The following is a 13285-nucleotide window of genomic DNA, read 5'->3' on the forward strand; positions in this document are numbered from 1 at the left end:
TTATTTTACCTATAAGCCATATCTGTTTTTGTGGTTTTAATATTTCAGTAATGATAACCAAGTTGTTTTTGAATACTTGCTATTCCTAGGCATTATGCCATGCTCGATATGTTACATGTTATATATAATTTAATTATACCTATGCCAGAAGTATAGGCACTGTTGCTGTACCCGTTTTATTGGTGAGCAAGTAGAGCCCTAGAGAGTTTAAATAACTCACCTAATAATTCAACCAGCTGTTAAATGATAAAGTTGTGATATAAATGTGCTGAGTTCTCATGGCTGGATACTTGCACTTTTGTTTTTACTTTTTATTGGGGCATCTTGTTGCAATAGCTGTTTTATTTGCACTTTATGTTTTTTGTGGGAGGGAGGGGAGAGTAAGGTTTCAGTAGACATTACTCAAATTCCCTGAATCACATTTTCTAAAATTGTAGTTTTTAGCCATAAATGGAGGACAGAAATAGTTTCCTTGAATATTAATATCCTGTTTATAGAACATGCTTTTTCTGCTAATGAGGTTGTAGAGGAACTCAGGTCTCTAGAAGTTTGTGCCATCCGTTTCTTTACTCTCAGTGCTTCCCATGTGGCAATGTAATTCTTCACAAAAGTCATTACTGTATGAGAAACAATATGTAGGATAAGATTATGATAAATGAAAGTCAACACTTTCTACATTAAGAAAAAAAGTAACTGTGGAGATAGTGTACCTGAGGAGGCACTTTCACAATTAAGGGGAAAGCTAAGGTAGACTGTACCTATGGACTTTCACAGAAATTACCCATTCTTCTGCTCATCCATCCAGTCCATTGGAGTTTGGATTGTGGGCCTTGAAAAGTGGAAGGAAGTGGTAATTATCTTACATTGTCAGGCTAGTTATATGTGATGTAAATCTCTTCATTTTCAAATTGTAGTAATTTATTTAAATATATATGTATATATATATTTGTTTTTAAATTCAGATGAAAAATATTTAGATAAATATAAAATATTTATGATGCACATCTAAATAATGTATAAGACTGTAGATATTTTGGAATTAAGCAACCGCTATAAGTATTTTACTGTCTCTCTCCCTCTCTCTAGCATCTGTTCCCTTTTTTTTGTATTGTGCATAGTACTCTTGATGCAAAATGCTATTGTTACTTATAATTTATTTTTGTAGCGTACATATTTAGAGTTGAGCATTTTTGAAAGAAAATGAAGTGTTGGGTATTTCTTGCCTTCAAAGTTAAGCATTTTCTAAAATGTTTTAAAATTGCTTCATATATAAATTTGTTTTTCAGAGCAGCTTTAGTCAAATGTTGCTCCTCATGTTTAGTGTAGTGTAAGAAAGTGAGTCAAGAACTTCAAAATTTAATTGGACCTGAAATATTTATTTATTTATTCTTTCACACACTCACCCTTCTTGTTTTAAGGAGTATAGGTCAAAAATGGTGGTCCCGTATTCTCCATTCCTGCCACTGCTGATAATGGAATGCTGGTGGTTCTAGGGGAATTCCGGGACCATGCTGGCCCTTATGAAATACTGTGCAGGAAAGCAAGTGGAGGCTGTGGTTAGTGCAGCTTTCCTTTAGGCTCCATCCTTCAGTTCCTCAGAGTCCAAGAGTGGACAACATTTTTGTAATTTTTTATAAATGTTAAACTCCCCTCATCTATCTCCTTCTCACCTCTTTCTGCATGTTTTCTTAGGATAAAGAAGATAATCTAAGTAATACCTGGAAGAGATTTTCTTTTTTTTTTTTTGAGACAGGATCTCTCTCTGTTGCCCAGACTGGATTGCAGTGGTCCAACCGTTGCTCACTACAGTCTCAAGCTCCTGGAATTAATCAGATCTTTGTATGTAAAACAATTTAGGCTGGGCACAGTGCCTCACATCTATAATCTCAGCACTTTGGGCGGCCAAGATGGGAGGATTTCTTGAGGCCAGGAGCTTGAGACCAGATTATGAGCAACATAGTAAGATTCAGTCTCTACAAAAAAATAAAAAAATTAGCCATGTGTGGTGATGTGTGCCTGTAGTCTCAGCTACTCGGATGGCTGAAGTGGGTGGATCACTTGAGCTGGGCAGGTTGAGGCTTCAGTGAGTTATGATTGTGCCTCTGCACTCCAGCCTGGGTGACAGAGCGAGGCCCTGTCTCCCACAAAATAATAAAGAAAACTTAAATATTATTTTAAGAATGAATGAGACAATTTTAAAGCCAACATTTTATGTATGATCATTCTTAACACTGTATAGTATTTCTTAGTGAACCAACCATCTCTATGAAAATATAATTTGTGATCAAGATTATATCATCGTTTTGAATTCAAGAAATACCTTCCCATGTGATGGGATCCTTGTGTAGCAGTGACCACATATCAGAAATTATTGTCATTACATAATAAACTATGACTATGGTTCCACTGTTAGATTAAGAATGAGAAGTTGGAAATTTTATTACTCATGCCATGATTGAGTGGAGGCTAGGCTGGTGGTGCACACCTGTAATTCTATACTTTGGGAGGCTTAGGCAGGAGGATCATTTGAACCCAGGAGTTTAAGACCGACCTCGGCAATATAGTGAGACCTTGTCTCTCCAAAAGTTAAAAATTAGCTGAGTGTGTTGGCTTGCATCTGTAGTCTTAGGTACTTGGGAGTCTGAGGTGGGAGGATCACTTGAGCCCGGGAGGTGGAAGTTGCAGTTAGCCAAGATTGTGCCATTGCTCTCCAGCCTGGATGACAGAGTGAGACCCTGTCTCAAAAAAGAAAAAGGAAATTGAGTGAGAGAATTTGGGCATTGAGGTGGGTAGGTGTAACCATGGAATGGGTTGCCATCCTCATCTCCACAATTATTTGTTACCACTTCTGCAGATCCCTGTTTCTTCTTTCAATCAGTAAGAGGTTAACCTGGCTGTTGTCTCTAGCTTGTTCCTTCCAGCTTTAAAATGCTGTATCCAAAATTTTTCATGGCTTCCTTCTCTGTCAAGTGGATTAGGAACAGCTGAGAAAATTGGTTCAAACAAGCACCCTGGATGTGCTTGAGTTTTGCTAATCTTTCTCTTCTCCTTGGATTCCCTGGTTGGCTCTCTGGACAGATCTGGTGGCTTCAGAGAAATCTGTGCCCCTTTTAGTTTGATCAGACCTGCATCTCCAGGAGAGATTTTTGACCAATCCTTTTTCATATTGGGTCCCTTTATGTTCATAGTCTGATACAGATCCATACTCCTGCGATTATTTTTCTTGTTTGATTTATAAAGACCGTTAACAAGATACTGGCCAGTTATAGGTTATGGCTTAAAACTAAAATGTCATGCTTCTGATTTTGCCAGTGTATCAACTTGAAGGGTTTGCTGCCGTGACAGGAATTGTATTTGGAAACTTAATTGTAATTTTCAGATTCTTTCTAATATAGAAATTCTTCTATATTAGAATTCCACCACGAAAATTTTTTGGCATATTCAGCATTCTTGAGTTTCTCACCAAATTAAGTGATTTTATTATCTAGAAGATACTGAGTATGTATCAGAATGACTGGAAAAGACATTATCAAATGTGGAGAATGATATAGTTCATTTTTCAGGTCAGAATGAGTTTTAAGAACTATGGATAATACCTTTAACATTTCAAAGGAAAAATCTTAGTAAAAATTTGATGTGTGTGTTAGGATATTTTATTTTGTATATTATTAATTTGTTGGATAGTTAATTTGCTTGGATAAATTATTTTCACATTGTTTTACTTATTCCTGTTCAAAAACTTTAACTCAGTTGAAAATTGGCTGGGCACGGTGGCTCACGCCTGTAATCCCAGCACTTTGGGAGGCCGAGGCGAGCGGATCACCTGAGGTCAGAAGTTCGAGACCAGTCTGCTGAACAGGGCGAAAGCTGTCTCTACTAAAATACAAAAATTAGCTAGGTGTGATGGCGGGTGCCTGTAATCCATATACTTGGGAGGCTGAGGCAGGAGAATCACTTGAACCCCTGGAGACGGAGATTGTGGTGAGCCGAGATTGAGCCACTGCACTCCAGTCTGGGCCACAAGAGTAAAACTTCGTCTCAAAAAATAAATAAATAAATAAATAAATAAATAAAAGAAAGTTGACATTTAAAAATGAATATTACTTAAGAAATTTGAGCTAAATTGGTGCTACAGTATGTCTTTTGCATTCAAAATCTCTGGATTCTGACCAGCGTTTCTGGTTGCAGGCTCCACCATAGTTTAGCAAACTATTTGTTATCACTAATGATCCCAATGTGTTTGTTTTGACAACAAATGTATGGTTGTTTGAGTTTCCTCTTTGTCTTGCCATAGTTCTGTTATAACAGCTTTATAAAACACATACTCTTTCCTTTGTCTTTTCCACACCTCTCATTAATAGTTATTAAGAATGTGGGGGAAACATGTTAGCAAAAAGGAAAAGTAAGATGTACACATGTACCAGTGCTGATTTATGTGCTGGATACTGGCTTAGAAATTACAGATAATATAGGAACAGATTGCTTGGCCTCAGTTCTACAACATTAGGCATTACGTGTAGGAAGTTGCTTTGCATGGATTTCAAATAGTGCTTTGTAGTTAGTTCATTATACTTAGGAATAAACGTGCACCTAGGGTAAATGATAACGAATACTGTGTTTGGAATAAAAGCCTAGATTTCCTTATTTAAAGAAGAGTCTTAATAGGCATTTAGTTTATTTAAACTAATAGCAACTGCCAAATTTTCTGCCTTCATGTACAAGTTGGTGATTAAACCTGCTTTTTGTATGTGTGAGTCATTTTATTTCACCCTTATCTGTCTCTCTTTTTTTTTCTGTTTTTATTTAATTTTTAGAAGATGAATGAATGAAGGTCAGAAAGTACAGATCATATTTATAGATCACCTTCTGGTTGTTATCTTCTCACTTAGCTGTGGCATTGCTTCCAAGGTCATGCTCTGGTGTAGCCATAAGGAGGTACAAAAGATAAACTCCTGCCACAAAGGCAGTAAGGAATCTGTTACATTAAATCAGTAATATGATTGCTGATAATTTTAGCAAGCTTCATGTAATTAAAATTATTCTGGCTAGGCACGGTGCCTCACACCTGTAATCCCAGCACTTTGGGAGGCCCAGGTGGGTGGATCACGAGGTCAGGAAATCAAGACGATCCTGGCTAACATGGTGAAACTCCGTCTCTACTAAAAATACAAAAAAGTAGCCGGACGTGGTGGCGGGTGCCTGTAGTCCCAGCTACTCGGGAGGTTGAGGCAGGAGAATGGCATAAACGCAGGAGGCGGAGTTTGCAGTGAGCCGAGATTGCGCCACTGCACTCCAGCCTCGGCAACAGAGCAAGACTCTGTCTCAAAAAAAAATATAAGTCATTATTATTAATTTTACTTCAGTCTCCTAATTTCAGATTAGATATCCTGAAAATAGTTCCCTTCGTTTTTTTGTGTATCGTTTCCTGGAGAAATAACTAAGCAGAACATTGAGTTTTCTTTTACCGTAATTACAGTGTTGAAAAATGTGAAATGTAAAATCTTAAACATCTCACGGTCATATTTGAAACCATATGATACATAGAGGTTCTGAATGAAATGTATATGCATTGAGATTTTGTATTTCAGAATATGTATGATTTCTCATAATTCTTTAAAAAATTGAAATTTTTGCACTGAAGTGAAGTGGAAACATAGTTGGGTTTCCTGTGCCAACATAGAAATGTTTATTACTTCTGTAATGTTCATGAACCCCAGTTCTGACTTCTGCAACATAGGGATATAGTCTTGCCAAGAAATCTGACCATCAGCTAAATAGCTGTTTCTGGGAGATAAAAGCCTTGGAGTTGCAGCTTAGTATGCCGGGAATGAGCTTCTATCTCAAGGCATTGGTGGGTTCTACATGATTTTACTGAATTGTAATAAGCTTGGGGAGGGCTGAGGTGGGAGAAGAAACTTACTTTCCCTACCCTGAAAGAGATTTTCTCCACAACCAGGATACCGCTACCAGGGAGCAGCAAATTAATATGCATTTCCCAGCCGGAGTGGCTTTTTGACGCCTGATGCTGTGGCAGTACATTTAGATGATAAGGAAAATCCCTGATCACAGCAGGAACATCTGTTTTTTTCTGGCAAGAAGGAAAATTTCCCACCTAGCACAAAGCTGAGCAGCTATTTGGGGCAGACTCATAAGTGGAGGATTAAAGTTATAATTTAAAAAAGGGAGGGAGAATAATTTCTTATGGCATTTTTCTTGTATAATCTTTTAGATTAAAGTAATAACTCTAACAAATAAATTTATGCCATTAGTAAGTTTTATAATCATTAGAATTGTTGTATATTTGATTTAAAAATTTTTGGTTTATATTTATAATTTTGATTCATAAGTGAGTGTATCTAGTCTTGAATAGACTAGTTACGACTGCCATATTTTAACAGTTATTTACACTAAAGCAAATATTTCAAATTGAAACTAGAGTGCATGATGTATATTTCAATGGACAGTGGTGAGTATCCAGTATAAGTTGTGTTGTAGAAATATTTAATACATTGTATGCTGCGATGTTTATCATAAATACAGACACACAGCTTTAAAGGCCTACAGTCCTTGTATGCAATTGATACACATTGTATGCAGTAGATGGTGAACTAGATTTGTGGCCAGGACTTCAGGATTGGGAGGAAGAAACATGACTGAAATGCTAGTAGGACCTGCATGATGCTATCAGAAATATAACAAATATATTGATAGGAATTAATAGTGTATTTTAAAAATTCTTCAGTTGATTGATAATAATTCAAGATTGCTGTAAATAACTGCAGTTTTCATACATTATACATAAGTCAATATATGGATTCATTATTGATTTTACATGAATTAGGAAATTGCTTTGTTATGAGAGTGAATGCCAGTTTTAGTTTTATTATCCATGAACTCAAGTTGATTCCACAAATATAAAATTGTAGAATCTTCAAGTGCAGTGGAAAATCGCAGACCTTGCATCTTCAGCCATTCTGTCTCTTAATCTGATTATTGTATGTTGCTGTGCTGCAGGTGCTGCATGTCATAATTGACTTTACATGGAGAAACAGTGGTACTATTTTTTCTATGCAATTGGGAAAAATCACATTTGCCAGAGATATCATATGCTGTTGGTGTGTGACATGAAATTGAAATAGGCATGTAACAGTGGTATACATTCTTTTAATATAAATCTAAAAATACAATCATTACATTTCACCGAAAATACATTTTACTAAAGTTTATCTTAATACCTCTTTGAAGTATTCCCTAATCAATTTTTAAAGCAACTTATCAAAATATTCTTTTAAATTCCAGGATTCTGAAAACCATGTGAAATAGGCAACATAAAAAAATATTCATGAACAAGTCACCCAGGTTGGTGTAAGCCACTGTGCTAAGTGTACTTGGGTTTAAAGGTTGAATGATGATTGCCCCAGCTTCCCTGTAAGAGTAGAAATAGCAGTTTTTTTAAAGTTAAACTAAATCTAAGTTAGAACCATAATTAAAGTAAAATTAGAACAGAGTGGTAACAGAAAGCATGGCATGATTAGTTCTATTGAGAATCAGGGACTGCTTCTTAGAAAGTAGCATTTGAACTGGGCTTTGAAGAATGTTCAGTATCTCTATAGGAGAAATGATATTGGAAGTGCAGGTCTCAAAGAAAGCAAGAATGAAGGTGAAGAAATTTGTGTGGCACAGCAAGCACCATTGTCTGAAATTCCCTCTGGTCTACCTACAGTGTTTGCTGGAGGTTTGATGTGACCCAACATACGTTTTAGGAAACTCCTCTGCCAGAAAGTGGTGCGGAACATTATTAGAGAGGCTGCGACTAGAGCCTGTGTCCAGTTAGAAGGCCACTGTTAAAATGTCAGGTCAGAGACAAGCTGATCCTGAACTAGGTTTATGGCTGAGGACCAAAAGCAGCAAAAATGTTGGATCAATAAGACCTAGAAGCTGTGGAGATCAAAGAGGGAGGAAAGAGAGTAAAGCTAATTCTAAATATTTTAGGGAATGGTGCCTGAGTCAAAATAGGGCAGCTCAGTTTCGAGGTATCTTTGGTACCTCTTGTTGGAAGCTGATATCATGAATTCAGGAAACAGTTTCGTTTTCGTGACTTATGCCTGAAAGTTGTCAGGGTGGGATGTGGTGAAATTGTGCAGTTTTTGAGCTTGTCCGGAGAGGTAATATTCAGCAGTCCATAGAGCCAACAAGACCATTTACGGGAAGAGGAAAAGTGGCATAGATTCAGGAAGGAGCAGAGGGGTAGGTACCAGTAGCATACTGGATTCCAGACACCAAAAGGTGAGAATTGTGTGGAGCCTGATCTCTTCATTTCAAAAGTAGACTCGTTTTCTTTTCAAGTGATATTTTGTCACTATGCAAATATCCAGTTATCTATCAACTCTTAAAATAATGGTTTTAGTATGATTATCTTGCCTGAATTATTTCATAGGAGTTGAAAATGGTCATGTTTCTAATTCTGTTATTAGTTCTATTTCTATTATTTGGCGTTCTTCTGAAAAGACAAGTTCCCCTCATCAACTGGTACTGTTGATGTCTCTGAAATACAGTTCCTACTGAAAAGAGAGGGTAGATTTTAAAAAATACTTCTGGTTTAATTATTCATTTTCTAAGTAAGCAGTTGGTGTAATAATCACCTCAATTGGTGGGAAATGAGTATGAAAGCCTGGTTCCTAGTCAATGATAGCCTCAATTTTTATTTTTGACATAAAAATTATACTTGCATTTCAGTGTACTTTAAATCCTCCTTCTCTTTGTAGACACATAAGGTTCTGTCACTAATAAATAAGGTTCTGTCATTAGTAAGTTTACCCTTTAAGAATTTTTTATTTATCTGAATTTCTTATGACTTATAAAAAATTCTTATCAGAATAAGCTTATCAGTATATCTATGGACTAGTCATATGAAACAGTATTTCCTTTCCTTTTTTCTGAAGCTTAAGTTTTAAGGAGAGACTCTTAGTATCTTGAGATACGGTGGACTTTAGTTTCTAGTTTGCTTTCCTTAGTTAGTTTTTTGTCCATGTCTTCTCCTTGCCACTTTCTATTAAAAAAACAAACAAACCAATACAACACAAACCTTGCTGCTAAAGTTTCATCTCGCTATGAGTTTTAAAGATTTTATTTCTTGCAGGTTAATTCTTAAGTTTATAAGTTTCATGTCAAAGTTTATGTTGGTACAGTTTATCAATTTCTTTTTGTTTGAACATATGTCCCAATATTGACATAAACCCAAGACTATCAATTCATTTTTAAGTTTTATTCCCTGATGGAACTCATGAAGGAAGATCAAACAGTATCCTGATCTATAACTAAGTTATACACACTGCAAACCTATTCTATTGCCACTTTTTTGTTTCTGTGTTTGTATTGGTGTTCATATAGTTTAGCACATGAGAGTAAGTATCAATCCCACATGTAATACTTATAGCCAGATGTACTCTTACAGTGTTACTAAGGACAGTATGTTAGTACTTCTCTAACTTGGTGTACTGAGTTAAGTGGATCCAACTGAAGGTAATATTTTACTTTGTTCTTGTAGGAGATGATTTAGATTTAGTCATTGAACTAAAAAGTATGACTCTCCTAGTTTATCCTAGCTTTCTCGTTTCTTTTTAGAACATTGAAATGAAGTTTACAGCTCATAAGCCAAAGGAAGTTACTATGATTTTTTATTTGAAAGAATATCAAGTAGCATTTGGTTGTTCTGGGGAGTATTAAAAACTTAGTTGATAAATATTTATTTATGTAAAGACATCACTTGTCATATCCATGTCACAGTGAACAATTATGTATCTGTTATGTAACAAATAATTGTGAAAGGCCAGTTTTTTCCCCTGATACTTGAATTAATGCTGACTACTAACTTGTGAAGTAGGTAATAGAAACAGCCTGGATAATCTAAATCTCTTATCCCAAAATCACAAAACCATAAGGCTTTGAAGAAAGAGCGAATTTATTAGTCTTCCTTATTTTTAGCATTTCTGATGAATTAAGATGGTACCTCATAATTTAGTTATGAGACTGGAAAGAAGAGAAAATGCTAGTTGAGAAAGAGTGAAAGTCTCATATAGAAGTTCACTTTTCGGTGCACATACTTGGTTTAGGTGATTGATTTGGGTAGGAGTGCAAAGTGTAGTGTTTTGTCTGTTGTGTGCCATGTGTGTGCCACCCTTCCTGCTGTAATTATTAGACTTGCCTGTCCTGGGCACATGGTTATAATTCTGAGGTCTAATCTGGGTGGAATGTTCTCAATCAGCTATTTTGTATAGGATTGGAAGATGTTTTAAATATGTAGAATCATTTTTCTGCTACTTTTGAAAAACCAGGTGCATTACTGATTTGCAAGGTCTGGTTTTTTACAAGACGCCTCTTTGTTTCTTTTTGAATAGAAAGATGAAAACTACAGAAGCCTCCCACGGGATACTAGTAACTGGTCTAACCAATTTCAGAGAGACAATGCTCGCTCGTCTCTGAGTGCCAGTCACCCAATGGTGGGCAAGTGGCTGGAGAAACAAGAACAGGTAACATGACAAATCCTTCTATGTGCGTCATTGCTGTAACATCCTGTCCCATACCCCAAAGATGTTTCTCCCATCTCGATCACTGGTGATGATTAAAAGTAAATTATTTTAACAAACTTTAGTTAAGTACCAGTCTCTATGTCAGAGTTTAACATAAATGCAGGATATTTCTGGTTGGTCTCTGATCACAGATTTATTGTGAGCAGTTATGAATATTTGCAGTAGTTTCTGAAGGTTCAGGGCTTTAGAGTTTGTAATGCAGAGTCTCAGATGTTTGGCAGTGAATCGTGCTGTGAGTGAGCAGACTTTCAAGACTCTTCTCTTCTTTGATAGGCAATAATTCAAAGGATCTGAAGATGCAGATTAAAACTTTCTGTTTTATCTAACTTCACTGTACAAGAGAAATATATCCTATGGTGGTGTTTTAGAATTTAGATTACAGTGTTTTGTCATGTTTGGGCACTTATCCCTTCATAAATTTCAAGGACCTATTTTAGGTTTATCAGTCTTTAGAGTTATCTATTTCACTGTGTAGTACAGCCACCTACAATTCATGAAATCAGAATTGTTTACCACTCAGAAATAATTGTTTTCTGCCTTGGAAAGAATGACTGTTTACAAACCCCATTGCGTCACTGTTAGAAAAGTCCTCCTTTCATATGAAGACTCAGAATGTATCTGATGAGTTAATTCTTTCAGTGTTTTTTTTTTAATGCCTTAGTTGTTTGTTACTGACTCACAATGGGTTTTTTTGGTGGAAGGGAATCCCAATGTTTTATAATTTAATTGTGCTTTCTCCCAGCTTTATTGAAGTATAATTGACAAGTAAAAATAGTATATATTTAAAGGGTACAGTGTGAGGTTTTGATATATGTATATATTAATAAAATGATTGCCACAATCAAGGTAGTTTATCCATCACATTACATAGATATAATTTTGTGTGTATATGTGGTGAAAACACTTGAGATCTACTCTGTTAGCAAATGTTTTTAAATTAAATAAAATTTAATTTTTTTGAGATAGAGTCTTGCTCTGTCACCCAGGCTGGAGTGCAGTGGTGCAATCATAGCTCACTATAGCCATGAACTTCTAGGCTCAAGTGTTCCTCCTACCTCATCCTCCCTGGTAGCTAGGACTATAGGTATACACCACCATGCCCAACTAATTAAAAATTTTTTTTTTTTTTTGGTGGAGACGGGGTCTCACTTTGCTACCCAGGCTGGTCTTGAACTCCTGGCCTCAAGCAGTCCTACTGCCTTGGCCTCCCAAAGTGTCATGGTTATAGGCATGAGCCACTGTGCCTAGCTTCTTAGCAAATTTCAAGTATAAAATATGTTAATTAGACTCACCATGCTATATATTAGGTCTCCAGAATTCATTCATCTTACAATTGAAAGTTTCTACCCTATGGCCAGTATTTGTCCTTTTTTCATACCCCACTCCCTGTGGTAACTGCCATTCTACTCTATTAGCATGAGTTCATTTTCTTTTTCCCCCAAGATTCCACTTATAAGTAAAATCATACAGATTTTGTCTTCCTGTGTTTGGCTTATTTCTCTTAGCATAATGCCCTTTAGGTTCATCCATGTTGTCACAAATGTCAGAATGTCCTTTTTTATGAAAGGCTGAATAATATTCCATTTTATACATTTATGTGCACACAGACACACATACACACAGTGTATATCACATTTTTTTAAATCCATTCATCTGTTGTAGGTCACTTAGGTTGTTTCCATATCTTGGCTATTGTGAATTTATGTTTCTGTGTACATGGAATTGCAAATATGTCTTTGATATAGTGATTTTATTTATTATGGATATATATGCAGAAGTGGAATTGCTGGATCATATGGTAGTTCTGTTTTTGAGGAGGCTTCATACTGTTTCATAGAGGCTGTCCTAATTTACATTACCACCAGCAGTATACCAGGGTTTCCTTCTCTTCGCATCCTTGCTATCACTATATTTTGACTTCTTTTTTCTTTCTTCTTTCTTTTTTCTATTTTTTTGAGATGGAGTCTTGCTCTGTCGCCCAGACTGGAGTGCGGTGATGTGATCTTGGTTCACCACAACCTCTGCCTCCTGGGTTCAAATGATTCTTCTGCCTCAGCCTCCTGGGTAGCTGAGATTACAGGTGCCCGCCACCACGCCTGGCTAAAATTTTTGTATTTTTAGTAGAGACAGGGTTTCACCATGTGGCTTAAACTGGTCTCAATCTGTTGACCTCGTGATCTGCCCGCCTTGGCCTCTCAAAGTGCTGGGATTACAGGCATGAGCCACGGTGTCCGGCCTTTTTTTTTTTGAGACGGAGTCTTGCTCTGTTGCCCATGCTGGAGTGCAGTGGTGCAATCTCGGCTCACTGAAACTTCTACCTCCTGGGTTCAAGCAGTTCTCCTGTCTCAGTCTCCAAAGTAACTGGGATTACAGGCACACACCACCATGCCCAGTTAATTTTTTGTATTTTCAGTACAGATGGGGTTTCACCATGTTGGCCAGGGTGGCCTCAAACTGCTGACCTCAAGTGATACACCTGCCTCCGCCTCCCAAAGTGCTGAATTCAGGCATAAATCACTGTACCCGGCCATATTTTGGTGTTGTGATAACAGCCATCCTAACAGTATGAGGTGATGTCCTACTTTGCTTTTGATTTACATTTCCCTGGTGATGAGTGATATCGAGCATTTTTCAGTGCTTTTAATAAAAAGCCACATGTTTGTTTAGTTGGTCACTTATTTTCTTTTTCGTTTTTT

The 13285-nt window shown here is 36.6% G+C and overlaps 1 protein-coding gene across 9 annotated transcripts in view; it reads left to right on the forward strand.

The window, feature by feature from the left end:
- Positions 1-10401: 10401 nt before the first annotated feature.
- PARD3 (par-3 family cell polarity regulator) overlaps positions 10402-13285 on the forward strand; it is a 341196-nt gene continuing 338312 nt past the window's right edge. For all 9 annotated transcript variants that reach the window (XM_030940996.1, XM_030941003.1, XM_030941000.1 and 6 more), the window contains exon 1: positions 10402-10529. In XM_030940996.1, coding sequence (XP_030796856.1) covers positions 10497-10529 — 33 coding nt within the window. In that variant the 5' untranslated portion in view covers positions 10402-10496. The remainder of the gene's footprint in view (positions 10530-13285) is intronic.

The sequence above is a fragment of the Rhinopithecus roxellana genome, chromosome 11 (assembly GCF_007565055.1).
Source record: "Rhinopithecus roxellana isolate Shanxi Qingling chromosome 11, ASM756505v1, whole genome shotgun sequence".
NCBI classification, from domain to species: Eukaryota; Metazoa; Chordata; class Mammalia; order Primates; family Cercopithecidae; genus Rhinopithecus; species Rhinopithecus roxellana.